General features: G+C 32.7%; 1 protein-coding gene across 5 annotated transcripts in view; it reads right to left on the bottom strand.

Annotated features, from left to right (window-relative positions):
• AP3B1 (adaptor related protein complex 3 subunit beta 1) overlaps window positions 1-14,294 on the bottom strand; it is a 306,137-nt gene that overhangs the window by 116,032 nt on the left and 175,811 nt on the right. For all 5 annotated transcript variants that reach the window (XM_007976120.2, XM_007976134.3, XM_007976129.3 and 2 more), the window contains 2 exons: window positions 5,637-5,823; window positions 4,558-4,688 (listed from right to left, as the gene is read on the bottom strand). In XM_007976120.2, the coding sequence (XP_007974311.2) occupies window positions 4,558-4,688; window positions 5,637-5,823 (318 nt within the window). The remainder of the gene's footprint in view (window positions 1-4,557; window positions 4,689-5,636; window positions 5,824-14,294) is intronic.

Below are 14,294 nucleotides of genomic sequence, written 5' to 3'. Positions count from 1 at the left end.
CTCACTTTGTTGCCCAGGCTGGAGTAGTGCCATGTTCTCGGCGCTCTGCAATCTCTGCCTCCCAGGTTTAAGTGACTGTCCTGCCTCAGCCTTCCAAGTAGCCAGGACCACAAGAACATGCCATGACGCCCGGCTAATTTTTATATTTTTAGTAGAGACGGGGTTTCACTATGTTGGCCAGGCTGGTCTTGAACTCCTGACCTCAGGTGATCCACCTGCCTTGACTTCCCAAAGTGCTGGGATTATAGGCGTGAGCCACCACGCCCAGCCTATTATGTTCAATTTTAAGTGTGGCTGACACAATAAATACTAATTATATTTATTAGCCTCTTAAAGATTTCAATATTAAATTCAGAAATATGCTTAAGAAAAATATTGACTTTAGTGTTTACTAAATATTGTATTAGTAATATCATTTACTAATATGAGCCCCTTTAATCACTTCAATACAGTGTATTAGTTTGCTTTTATAGTCACGGCTTTGATTCGTCAAGAAAAAATTAAATCATGCTTCATATATGATTTGTTAAAGAGCAGGGAAATGTATACTTCCGAAAAGATTAAAATAGTTGAGACTCATTTATTTATTGTATCTTTTAAGTTTTTACTATGTGCAAGTCTTTGCTAGAGTACATATTTTGTTGTAAAGGAATCTAGAGCATGACAGAATTTCTTATTCAAGAATGTTTCTCAGCACTGAATATACAATAGAATCACCTAAGAATAGTTTTTTAAATGTTAATAGAAACAATAAAAATATTAATACTAAAAAAAGAATACCTGGGTTCGCCTCTTGAAATTCTAATTTAATTAGTCTGGTGCACACGTCTGACCTAGTTGTGTTTTGTTTAAAAATCTCCATATGATTATAATGTGCAGCTACATTTAAAAGCCACTAGTCTAAGGCCAGGTGATGTGGCTCATGCCTGTACTCTCAGCACTTTGGGAGCGGAGGCAGCAGGATGGCTTGAGCCCAGGAGTTTGAGGCTGCAGTGAGCTATGATTGCACCACTGCACTCCAGCCTGGGTGACAGAGCAAAACCATGTCTCAAAATAAATAAATAAATAAATAAAAACAAATAAGAATAAAACCACTGATCTAGAGGGCTTAAGGTATGTTGCCTAAAAAGAGAAGCTTCAGTAACCTGGAAAATTACTAACAGGACAGTAACAGCAAATTAATGAGTAAAAATTACTTGAATATATTTGAATAAGATGCTTATATAAGATCAGCAGTATGGCTTTCTTTTATATGTATTTAAAATGCTTCTGTCTACAAAGATAGTATTCTATAAACAAGCTCTCCTATTTTTGGTAAACTCTGAAGTCCGTATTTTTCTTAAATCCAAACATATTTCTCTGAGGTCTGATAAAAAGTTTCTCAGATTAATTTAATAACACTAAATCAACAATTTCAGAAAACCAGGCTCCTATGCTCAAATGTGCATTTTTTCTTGACATGGCCATGAACTCTATGGAGTTTCAGGTTTTAAAAGGCCAAAGGCAAACAATAAAAATATTTTAATTTTTATTGTGGTCCTTTATGACTAAAGGACCATATTATCATTCTAAGCAAAAGGAGTAATAGAGAAAAGAAGAGAAGATAGATGCTAATTTGAAAGTTCCTATGAAGGATAAAATATTGACAGATTGTTTATAAAGCAAAATATTCTTCATATGCAGAAGGCGGTCTTTCTGTAAGTAGAAAAGAAAAGACTTTCTAGAACTAAGCAAATAAATTATTAACTAAGGATCTTCAAAACTTACTGGGATCATAATATAAATATATATTATATTCTATATCCTGGAAATGGTGGTGTGTAATTCAAAGTGACTTCTCCTGTCAATCTGACTAGGTTCCCTGTCGTTTTGATTAAAATATCAGATTATCTAAACCTAGGCCATTTTTCTTACTAAGTTATATTTCACAGTTACAAGACTTGACCCTGTAAGATCGCTTTACAGGAAAACTAGAATAACATAGTATATGATGTGCGTGAAATACAGTGACATGACTTGGAAGGGAGATGAAGTAGAGTGAGAGACAAGAAAGATAATATGGACATTATTTTTTGTATTGTAGTTGCATTTAAAAATAAAACTATCTGTATTTTTTTATACTTAACTGTGTCCCTCATAGTACAATTTTAAGCCAATTGTCTCAGAGTCCAATAGATTGAAGCTGTTTTCTGCATGGCATCAACAGTGACAGTTTTATCAAACCATGTTCCATCAGTTATAATGATTCTCCGTAAGTTACCAATTATTAATTTCATAAATGTAATCAGCAAAATGAAAAAAGAAATTAATTTGTCTCTGTTGAATTGGATAGGTGAAATGAACATAATATGTTATATTTAAGTACTGCCCCTATAAGGTAGTTAATGCTTAGAAAAGCACATGAAAATGGAAGAAGCCAGCCAACAAACCAATCTATCAGCCAATAAAGAATACTGCTGAGACCAAATTAAATTGCATAGCATTGCTATCAACTCTGAGAAGATAATGCTTTTTGGCGGGTGGGGGCAGCAAGGAGGCAGAGATAAGGCAGAAGTAGGGGAAGGATAAAAGGATGGCTCTACTTGGGCTAAAACATCATGTACCCTATAATGAAAAAGAAAAAAAAGAACCCTAAAAACAACAAACAAGCATAATAAGGAATTAGGAAAGAAAGTATGTCCGTAGGAAGAACCATAACAACACTCTCTTTATATTCTAATATCTGATAAAAAGTTGCACAATTAGGCTGGGCACGGTGGCTCACACCTGTAATCCCAGCACTTTGGTAAGCTGAGGTGGGCAGATCATTTGAGGTCAGGAGTTTGAGACCAGCCTGGCCAACATGGCGAAACCCCATCTCTACTAAATATACAAAAATTAGCCAAGCATGGTGGCATGTGCCTGTAATCTCAGCTACTTGGGAAGCTAAGGCAGGAGAATCACTTGAACCCAGGAGGCAGACGTCGCAGTGAGCCAAGATCAGGCCCCTGCACTCCAGCCTGGGTGACAGAGCAAGACTCTGTCTCAAAAAAAAAAAATTAAATTAAATTAAAAAAATTAAAATTTTAAAATAATTGCATAAATAAGGCAACTCTTTTGAAGAGTACTTAAGAGTATGCAGATTTCAGTGAAAAATCAACAAACTTAGCTGCAAGGAGGGATAGACATGTAATTGCTTCTTATATTTTTACATATTTCTACTGTTACAAATTTTTGGCCGTCTCTAAGTACAGATCATTTATCACAACATAAAAATAACGGTGCTAAGTACTAAGGATAATACAGATTTGCAAACAAGCTCAGGTTTATGTCATATTACATAATAAAATACAGTAACAGCATGGACAATGAACTCGGACCTGGGTTAGAATATGGTTCTATCACTTACTAGCCATGTGAACTTAGGCAATTCACTTAAGTTCTCTAAGACTCGGCTTCCTTGTCTGCAAAGTGGGAATAACAATAACCATCACTTCCAATCAGAATTAGGTTTAAACAAGATAGTTTTTGTAAAACATTATCACCATACACAGTCAGGTTCCTAAATGGTGCTATTATTAATTCTGGCCATGCTTCAAAGCCAGGATAAGTTGGAGTGGTTAAGAGAAACATTATTTCTCAGAGGAATCAAATTACATGGCCATGATCATTATAGAAATTCTATTTATTAAAGTAATAAAGGTTTTCTTCCACTGTGTACAGAAAAGTTAAGAGCAAGGAGGTTAACTCACTTTCCCACAGGAATTAGTAAAGAACTCCAGTTATCTGAATGCTAATTCAATGTATCTTTTCCACCACAAAAGTACCCAGAATATAATTCTTAATTGCTTTTCTTGTTAACTCCACATTTTAAAGTATTAAATATATTTTGCATAATTGCTACATACAACTGGCAGGCCTCTCTCCTTATTTTTCTTGTTTGTATGAGAAAGAAACAGATAATATTAGAAAAGAATGTTAATTATTTTATCTCAATGGCCAGCATTTTTTTTTTAAAGATTGATAAAAAGAGTATTTATATAGCAATTTTTTTTATGAGAAAGCACCATATTATTCACTTTGTGACCTTGTCAAAGGACATTTTTGGTACACAATGCTCCCTATTTATGTTCAGGCTTCACTTAAAAATGGTTCGTCAGAAAATCTAGAAGAACACTTTGTGTGGTTTTTTCTGAAAGAGAACAGCAAAAATTATTCAGAAAGATATTGTCAGGAAGCCTACAAATATCTAAACAAAGTAGAAAAAACTTGATCTAATGAAACTAAATACCTTAGAAATTGCATCTACGTAGCTACAAACGCAATAGCACAAATGTGGGTGGTATTGATGCAGAGAATTCAGTTCTCTATTTCCTTGAAGAAAAGGAACAGTGCATGTACAGTGGCATAGGAATACTATAATATTTAATTGCTATAAAGGTAAGGTATATCTAATATATTACATTTAGAAATACTAGAACAATTTTCAACTCTCCAAAAAAGCTTTTATAGAAAACAATAGTTATCCCAGAGTCTTCCACTGCTTTAACAAAATTAATTTCAGAAAGGTCAACTTACCAACTCTATTACTTCTACATTTCGAACTGATGGGTCGGGCGCCACCTCTGGCCAATTAGATAATTCCAGGTACCCAGTAGCTTTAATGTTGAGAGTATGAGATAAGGTGCCAAGCTGGAAATGATCTCTATCTATTAAAAATAGGGAAAAATATAAAATAAACAATATGAGCTGTATATAACAGAGAACAATCATAATCAGAGCTCAAGGTAATTGGCACATTACCTCAAATGTCAAGGAATAAATATAAACCAGGAAGCTCTTCATAGGTCAAAAAACTGATTTCAGTCCATAGATTACAATAATCTCCCCCATAATGGTCAATAAAAAAGCTAATCAGTCAGTGTGTTTAGAGGTGTTGCTCTGAAATGTAGCTTCTCTAAAAATTACTTTACTGTGAATATTAAGAATGACAGCACAGTTAAACAATCCATATACATGTCTTGGCACAAACACATCCAGAATTTTAATAGTTTTTCTACAAAACTGAATTGCTTTTTATCGCTTGACAACATTAAATAAGAAACAATATGAAAACCAAGGTATATAATTATTTGATTCCAACTGGAATGGCTACTTGTAAGGTGGTAAAATACTTAATTAGTCCTTTTAAAAAGCTGGGACACATAAGTCAACTTCCCTCTTTGAAAAACCAGTTTAAATATAAAGAGATATTTTTTATAAAATAATTCCTCCTAGCAAAACTGATATTAGCGTACACAGAATATTTACTTAATAACTATTAAAAGGAATATTTCTTATAAAACTATTTAAAAGATAAATGAAGTCATTGTTTATAAGAATAACATGGTTTTCATCTATTGCCCAGTTTAAATGTTAGAATAAAGTCAGAATACTTAAAATTATTTATGTAAATAAGGTCTACAAAAATATAAACTTTAATGTAAAACTTGCTTTTGAGAACAGATGAATGAGTAAAAAGCACACTGTTTTTATATATTTATATATGCGAATCATCTATATTTCCTAAGAGAAAAATTTTAAGCACATTAGAAATGGTGACATCCTGTCATAATTTTTTAGATAACATATATTTTGTAGTTACATTCTGATAATACCTTTAAAAGGAGACTCAAGCAGTGGTGCAGGCTTTTGTGCTAGGAATATTTTTTTGGCATATTTACTTAAAGCTCCACTCTTTTCATTCGGAACAATAAGCTGCCTAATAAATCTTGTACGGTCTCTGATGTCGTAGTTTTGATCATACTTGCCGAGATTTAATATGTACTGGGTAAGCAATTTTGTCTGTTGGAAAAAAACAGATCAAGATGAGAATACAGTTATTTATGATTATTGATAACTCTGGATAAACATATTTAAAGAGGTAATAAAAATGAATGGTTATGTCAAACAAATGTTGTTCCGTAGGGAATATGCATTTCTAATGCTGCAAATGGAATTTTGAAGCCAAAGCACATGTCCTCTTCTGTACTGGGTAGGTGAATGCTGAGTATTGAGAAGCAGCCATGTGCTAGATTATTAAACTGCTGAAGTGGAAAGAAAGGCATCATTAAAAAAATAATCATATATGGCAAACCCGCTGAAGGGTCTACGTGAGAATAATGAATGTGGAAATACAACTAAAAACATGGCACTCAAAACTTAATCGGAAAAATATGCAGGACATCAAAACATCAGAGAGTATTAGGGGGCTGGCAAACTGCTTCTCCTGAGGTGTGTTTTATGAAGAGATACTGTCCCTGGCATAAGCAGTGTCTGCACTCTGACTGCACTCAGTTACTTTACCCTGAATTATGACCCATTAAAGCAGACACATGAATCACTGAACTGGATTACTGCAAATTATTTGCAGTGCATTTAGCTGTTACTTTTTCATAAAAGCAAGCTGCTGATGCCCTCTAAAAACTAGGATAAAAGACTTCTTCCATTTTTCCCCCATGCTGCTTATAGCCTCTAGTAATATTGGTCATTTATTTATTTATGTAAGGGAACAACTTATTATAGTAGCTTTTACACCATAATAAGACTTCCTAAGTCAATTTTTGAATGTACTACATTAACATATATTGAAATAATTTTAATAATAATTAAACCAAAGTTGAAATGTTAAAATAGGTTTGTATTTTAAACTACAGTTGTTTTATTGAAAAAGCATAGTTTTAACGAGGCTACATGTGTACAATTTTAACTATAAGCCAAATAGAATTCATAATACATGGGAAAAATAAACTGAGAAACACTAAATCATTTACATTAGATTAGAACATTTTAAGCACATTAGAAGCAGATAAAAAATAAAATCAATCAAGTTAGGCAGACTAAAGACAATTCTAGAACAATAAGTCAAAGTACAGAAATGGTGTGGTAAACTCTTTTATGATAATTGCTTAAGATAATTGATTTGATAGAAAGCAACCTTATTTCAGTAGCAGGGTATTTAAAAGGGATTAACCTAGTTTTATTAAAGCAGAATTATAAAAAATACAAGTGAAAATGTTAATAGAGCTATTCTGATTTTGGGTACCAACAATTGCTATTCACTAATTGCTAGACCATGTTGGTTCAAGTACAGATAAGAAAATTTCTATGATTCATTTTTTAAAGACAATTAGCAAAATATTCACCAACTGAGGACTACAATTCAGAACCAGCTTAAAAGAAAATGTGGTACACTAAACCGTGTAATTAACTTGCTGGAAAAACCTGGGAAATCCACTTAATCATTAGTTTTCTGAAATGTGGAGTTAGAATTTACAACTTGGTTAACGCTAAAGTCCATTTGAGTGCTGAGATTTTAAATCTGCAACTAAAACAAATCAAAGAGTCTCTTAACTGCAATGTTTTTCTGAGCTAGCAGAATGATACATTTGGCTTATACTTCTTATCCCCAAAATTAATTTTTAGGAAATTAAACATTTTCAATATGCTAACAATTTTGAAAATTAGGTAGAGCATTTAAAGTAATGAAAATTATATAATTAAAAAATTTTTATTGACTGTAAAATGTATTATATTGTAAGCTTATAAGTTTAATTAAAATGTATTTTCAAAAATAACATTCTTTCTAAAAGACAAAAAACATATTTGTGTACAATGATACACTAAAATCATAAGCAGAATAATTATTCACCACACATATACATACATTAATCAGTTTCTTCAGTGTATGTATCTAGTAACAAGGCATTGATATTTCTCTGGAGAATACATTTTTATATGGCCTAAGTTTTTTTTTTATTGCAATCTTTTTCAAAATTAAATTCTGCAGTGAGTAATTATAAAATTGTTGACATTTTGAACTTACTTTTCTCTGTAGACCATATTTTTAATGGAGAAAATACCCTCTTTACAGTATTTCTGGACAACCATGTAATCTGAGGGAAAATTCTACTGAATCAAGAATAGTCCCAATCCTTGTGTTAAAAACTGTAATTATTTCAAACCCAAATATTTAACTTTTCACCCATGTAGTCAATGAAGTTTTTAAAATATTGACAAAATTTCAAATAATTACTTTATTTATCCTTTTAAAAATATTTCATCAATTTAGATACTACAAAACCAACTGCCTTCTCAATTTCATTTCATTCTACACAATATAAATTTCTCTAATTAAAAAAAGGTGCTCCATCTAAAGAGTCTTTACGATAGGCGAGATAGTGCAAATGACAATCTCTTGATTAAATCTTGAGCTCTCACCATTTAACCTATTCATTTCTTCCCTTGCCTATACAGGGAAAACTTTCAAAGTCTTGCTGTTTGCAAGATTTGTTTTAATAATTGCTATCTGCTTAAATTTTTCAAAAGGTAAAATTTTTTGGCATTTTCTAGTGACACTTTAAATAATCCAAACAATTTGTGAACCAAAACTTAAACAATATACAAAAGACACAATTATCAATAAAAAATGTTAAGCCAATATAATAAACTTAATTTACAAAGCGGTTCTTCACAAAATAATAGATCTAAAATTCTGTTGCTAATATGCATTAAAGACAGTGTGTATTGTTATGCTATAGAATGGTTCTTCAACATCAGTTTCATCACAAGAATTTTATAGTTCGGTCAAACTGTGTATACTATCAGTAAATTTGACAACTACGGTTTTATTTCAACTGACTGAATAAGCAGAGTTTGTTTGCATGCACAACAACCAATTCCCAAAACATTTCTCTTCCATAGTTTTCTTAATTTAATAAGAACATTGATTTTTACCATGACAACATCCTTTCATCAAAAATAATTTTATCTTCAATGTTGAGCTTTTTAATTTACAACAGCATTTGCAATATTTTTGACAGAATAAACCTCCAAAAGCTTTACTTTGTTCCCATTTGCAGCCCTGACCAAATAAATATACAAATGCATTGAATGAAAAAGTCTATTTTTGGAATTAACTGATTTTCTATTTGGAAACCAGCAGTGCTGGGCCTTTTTTCCACTAATGGAGCCAACACATTAACAGCTATGGTTTCATTTTTCATATGTGCATAAGAAAACACAGAATAAAAGTAAAAAACTAATTTTCAAAAAGTTATTTGATCTAAATGAGGTCATGTTTCACACAGAATTATATAAACAGCTTCTGCACCTGAATGTATTAAATTATCTTAATGCATAATCTTAAAATAACTACTAGCTTTTTAAATGGATGTTGATCCTTTTGTAGCAGATTGTTGTGTCTTCTGTTTGTTGTGTGGTCAATGAGATCCCTAGCACTCTCATGGTGGTTGGTAAATGTCGACAAATATTTTATGCATGTTAAGTACTAAGTGGAAATTTAGCACTTCATTCTTTGTTAAATGTACACTTCCATTTTTAAAAATGTATTGCTGATGATTTTATAACAAGTTAAAAAAAGAACTGCCAAATAATAAAATAAACTTTAGAGCTACAATATACAATAAATGACAAAACTACTGTAGCAAGAGTGCTTTCACCACTCCCCTTAATGAGCTAGGGCAGAACTATTCAGTCTTTACTCCTGCACATATTTCACCTATAACCAACCTCTAACTTTCCATGTTTTCCTTTAATTTCACCCACTGGCAGCCTAGAGCTTCATGCATCTCATAGGCCATGGCAACACTTGCTGGTATATCAAGTTGCTGGCAAATGAAGCATTGTTAAATACTCATCTCCCCACCTGCAGCAAAGCAATAGACAGCTTTTCCCACCTGCTTTGTCAGAGTATACTTCACTTATCAGCAGAAACCCTGCATGCTGTTCTAAAAGGAAGAAGCTAGTTATGTTACATCTAGAAAGGGTGGGAAAAAGATATAGTCTTTCAGATGTAAATGGCTCACGTATTAAAATGAAATCTCTGTTCACTGCACTTGTGTCTTAACATGCCACTAGACAAAATTATGGCAGAAACTAGAAGACTTCAAAGCGGAGGTCTACAAATTAACTGTGCTATTTTAATGCAAATATTAGTGATATTACTTCACTAAAAATTTGGGACAAATCCTAAACTAGATGGCATAGAGACAACAGGCATAAATTAGATCTGTCCAGGGAAACTGGTAGGAAGAAAATAGACAACATTTAAGTAAACAATCATGACATTTTAATATCACTAGAGGCTCAATCCAAAACCAGATGGGACATTAATTAAATAGTACTTTCAAATTTGTTGTATTCATAAATTACACAAGATAAGCAAAGACAATATAATCAACTATCAACAAAAATATTCAGTATCATATATACAGCTATTTATTAAATTTTGTTTTCAGACTAATTTTCCTGTTTAGATTTAAGGAACCATTATTGGTACCAACTAATGGCTAATGCTATCCAGATACTAATTATATTACATTTTCTTCAGATTGACTCTAAGTCAATATGACACAGAAAAAATGAATTTGAGGGACTGTTACCTAAAAATTAAGAAATTCATTATTACACAGTGAAACCCCATCACTATTAAAAATAGAAAAAATTAGCTGGGCAAGGTGGCCATGCCCGGCGCCTGTAGTCCCAGCTACTCAGGAGGCTGAGGCAGGAGAATGGCGTGAACCCGGGAGGCGGAGCTTGCACTGAGCTGAGATTGCGCCACTGCACTCCAGCCTGGGCGACAAAATAAATAAATAAATAAATTCATTATTTAAAAGACTTCTCAAAATACTCTGACAATAAACTGGTAAATATTTATTCAAAAAATAACTTTCTTCTAATAGATTGTAAGTCAATACAAATAACTAAAAAGGTCTCTTAAAATATAGTCCTAATATATATTTTACTGTTAATACTATAGTTCTAATAATATCTGTACTATTATATAAAAAGGACACAGACGTCTGCATTTGGCATAGTAAAGATTTATATTGGTTCTAAACTGTTGTTATTTTTTAATGGCATGATACCAACAAATGTGTTTGGTAAATGAAGTAAACTCTACATGGAATTCTTAACTTATACCAGAGGCAAACCTAAAGCAGTACCGTTGTTCCATCTAACCAAGTTTCTTTCTTTTTTTTCTCTTTTTTTGAGACGGAGTTAGCTCTGGTTGCCCAGGCTGAAGTGTCATGCTGCAATCTGGGCTCACCGCAACCTCTGCCTACCGGGTTCAAGTAATTCTCCTGCCTCAGCCTCCCAAGTAGCTAGGATTACAAGCATGTGCCACCATGCTTTGGCTAATTTTTTTGTATTTTTAGTAGAGATGGGGTTTCACCATGTTGGTCAGGCTGGTCTCAAACTCCTGACCTCAGATGATCTGCCCATCTCGGCCTCCCAAAGTGCTGGGATTACAGGCCCGGCCCTAATAAGTTTCTTAATTTCATGACTAAACAGGATTCTTTATGTGAATTGGGATGGAATTTCTGAATTTAACAGTATCTACTTTTTTGTCAACTTGAAAAGTTTTCTGTAAGGTCTTCCTTTCTATGTTATATTTACTTGAGTTTTTCAATTCCAAGAAAACATATCAAAGAAAGGGTAGAGATGTCACTGCAGTGTGTCCAAGTCTCCTTTTGCTAAATCACATTAAAGAGGCTTTGGGGGAAGGAGATTTCTCTAAAGACCTGAATCACAGGGCAAAAGAGAATCTGCTTTTAACTTTAGGAGGAATTCCTAAAACATTAGTGTGATTTACAAAATCTCTCACTAAGAATAAAAAAGAATTCAAGGAAGTACTTTCTTTTTTAATAGCAGAAAAGTAGAAACTTAATTGTCTGACAGACTGAGATAGTAATTAAATTATATCTACATAATATCCATATTTCAAAAACATGATATTAAGCAAAAAAAGTTGCAAATGTATACATAAAGTAGAATATCTACTTACGTAAAATTTGAAAACCCACAAAAACAATTATACATTGCTTATGGATACATATTCATATAAAAAAAATGTAAAACATGGATGATTGAATGAAACATACCAACAAGGTGGCAGTGGTTACCAACGGGGAAGAAAGGAAGGTATGAACAGAAGCTTGAGGTTCTAGTTCTATACATCTTACAATCAATCAATCAATCAAGGCAAATGTGAATACCAACTTAATCCCAGTGGTAGATATACACATATGTATTTATGCTATTAGGTACTTTTCCATAGGTTTGCAATATTTCCTAACGAAAAATAAAAATGAGCTAAGAAAAACATTAACTTATGGCACTTATCACTGCATTTCAAAGATGACACACTATTAGAGTTTAAAAACAAAAGCACCTTTTATTCATTAACTTTTAAATTGTTATTAATCAGTTTAATTAAATCCTACCTTTCTTCCTCAAACTTCGGTAGACTATTTCAATGAAGTCACGCTAAATCTTTATACTGCCTTAACAGCTCTAGATTTCAGCAACTTCAACTGGTTTCAGTCCTTCAACTTTTTCCCCACATAAAAGTGAAATTACTCACATAATTTCCCCACATAAAAGTGAGTGTTTTAATTTCTGAGTGTTTTCTACTCTTTATATTTATTTACATTTATTTCTAACCATTTTTTTCTTCACAAACTAAAAAAAAAAAAAAAAAAAAAGAGGGACGGGGGGATTTCAGCACCTTACTGAGAAAATCTCAGTAGGATAAACTGAAATCAGTGGTTTTATCCTAATAGGAATACAGTTTTTCTCAGTAACTAGACTAGTTTCTTTACTGTAAATCATCATATTCCCTAAGAAGAATACAGCAGTTACTTGCGAGGGTTACAAAAGAAGGATAACTAAAATGAACTAGGCACTATTATGTGCAAGGAAATCTAAACATTTTACATGAACTGTTTCATGTTATCCTCATAATAACTTTGTGAGGTAGGTACAGTCAGTTCTGCTCTAATGCTTGTTTTGAAAATGTGCATTTGTTCCAACTCAGTTGGCATATTAGGGAACAATTTGGGCATAACATGAATTTTGTGGTGATTTCTTCTGCAAGAATCACTAGGTGAAGCCATAAAAATGCACCCAGCTAAACAGAGACGTGTAGGAATACACAAAACATACATACTTCAAACAAGTACTTCAGAGGTTAACATCTACATGTGTTATGTGCCATATTCATGCTCTTTAGGAGGTACAACTTTCCATCCAATTTCAGATTAACCCTCTTTCTACCACTTAGCAAGTATAATCTTTCTTCCATAAGCAAACCTCAAGTCTTTTTAAATATAAAGAGCAGTATCATTGTAGTATTTATTTGTTAACCATTTAACACACGTAAAATTGTATTCCTTTTTTTTTTTTTTTGGTTCCTTTCTAAAAAATATGTCATCAATATAGTTTTTGAGTGTTGCGACTCTAACTCCATTTTTCTAATAATCCCTATGGTTTTTATTGTGTGATTTTGTATAGCACAATGATTTTAGGAGCATACATGTTGCAATATAGCAAAATTGACTATATTATAATAATTCTCATTTACAGATGAGAAAATGAAATCTTGGATAGGTTATATGATTTGTCCAAAATCATGTAGTAAGTAGCACAACATGATTTGAATCCAGAGAGTCTATTTACCATATTATGCAACCACTACCACCATTCATCTCTAGAATTTTTCATCTTCCCAAATACAAACGCTGTACTCATTAAATAATAACTCCCCATCCTGGTTCTTCTTATGTTGAGTAATTCTGGATATACAAGATACATTTGGACATTAAGAATGCTATGTATTTTAGAGACTCTGGACATTATGTTAAACTCTTTGAATGAGTACAGGATTTTCATTCGTTTTAGCAGGTAATTAACTTGGTTGGGGTTCAAGGTACAAACTCTGTTTCTTGGGTACACCTCAAATTTCAGCTTGGTTCTTTAATTCCTAGCTGTGTTTCTCTGAATCCACCCTGCACAAGTATAGTTCAGACACTAGCCAAAAACTTACGTACAATTACTCCCAGATTTTGAGATTCCCCCACACTGGTTCTCTCCTTTCTACTATTTTTCCTTAAGTTTCCAATGTCTGTAGCTTTCCTGAACTCTCTTCTCTACTTCCTCAAGCCAGAAGGACTTTGCATTTCCTTTTGGAGGTCTAGCCACTGTGCACAGTGCCAACTGCAGACTGTCCTCAGGATAAAAGCCATAAAAACAGGGAAAATAACTGTGTGCCATTTCCTTCTTCTAAGTATGAATTCCCCTCCAGATTCTCTTGCTTTTCTTTACTATTCTGTGTCTTCAGAAAATCATTTGTTTCTTGTATTTTTCGGGAGTTTACAGCTGTTTTCTATGGTAGGGACAGTCTAGGATATACTGAAAACTTTTCTAAAAATTAGACTGCTAATTCTTAAATTATTTTTTATATTAGGTCAAAA

This window comes from Chlorocebus sabaeus, chromosome 4, assembly GCF_047675955.1.
Source record: "Chlorocebus sabaeus isolate Y175 chromosome 4, mChlSab1.0.hap1, whole genome shotgun sequence".
Classification (NCBI taxonomy): domain Eukaryota; kingdom Metazoa; phylum Chordata; class Mammalia; order Primates; family Cercopithecidae; genus Chlorocebus; species Chlorocebus sabaeus.
Note: the sequence above shows the minus strand (reverse complement) of the source record. Positions and strands in the feature narration are given on the sequence as shown.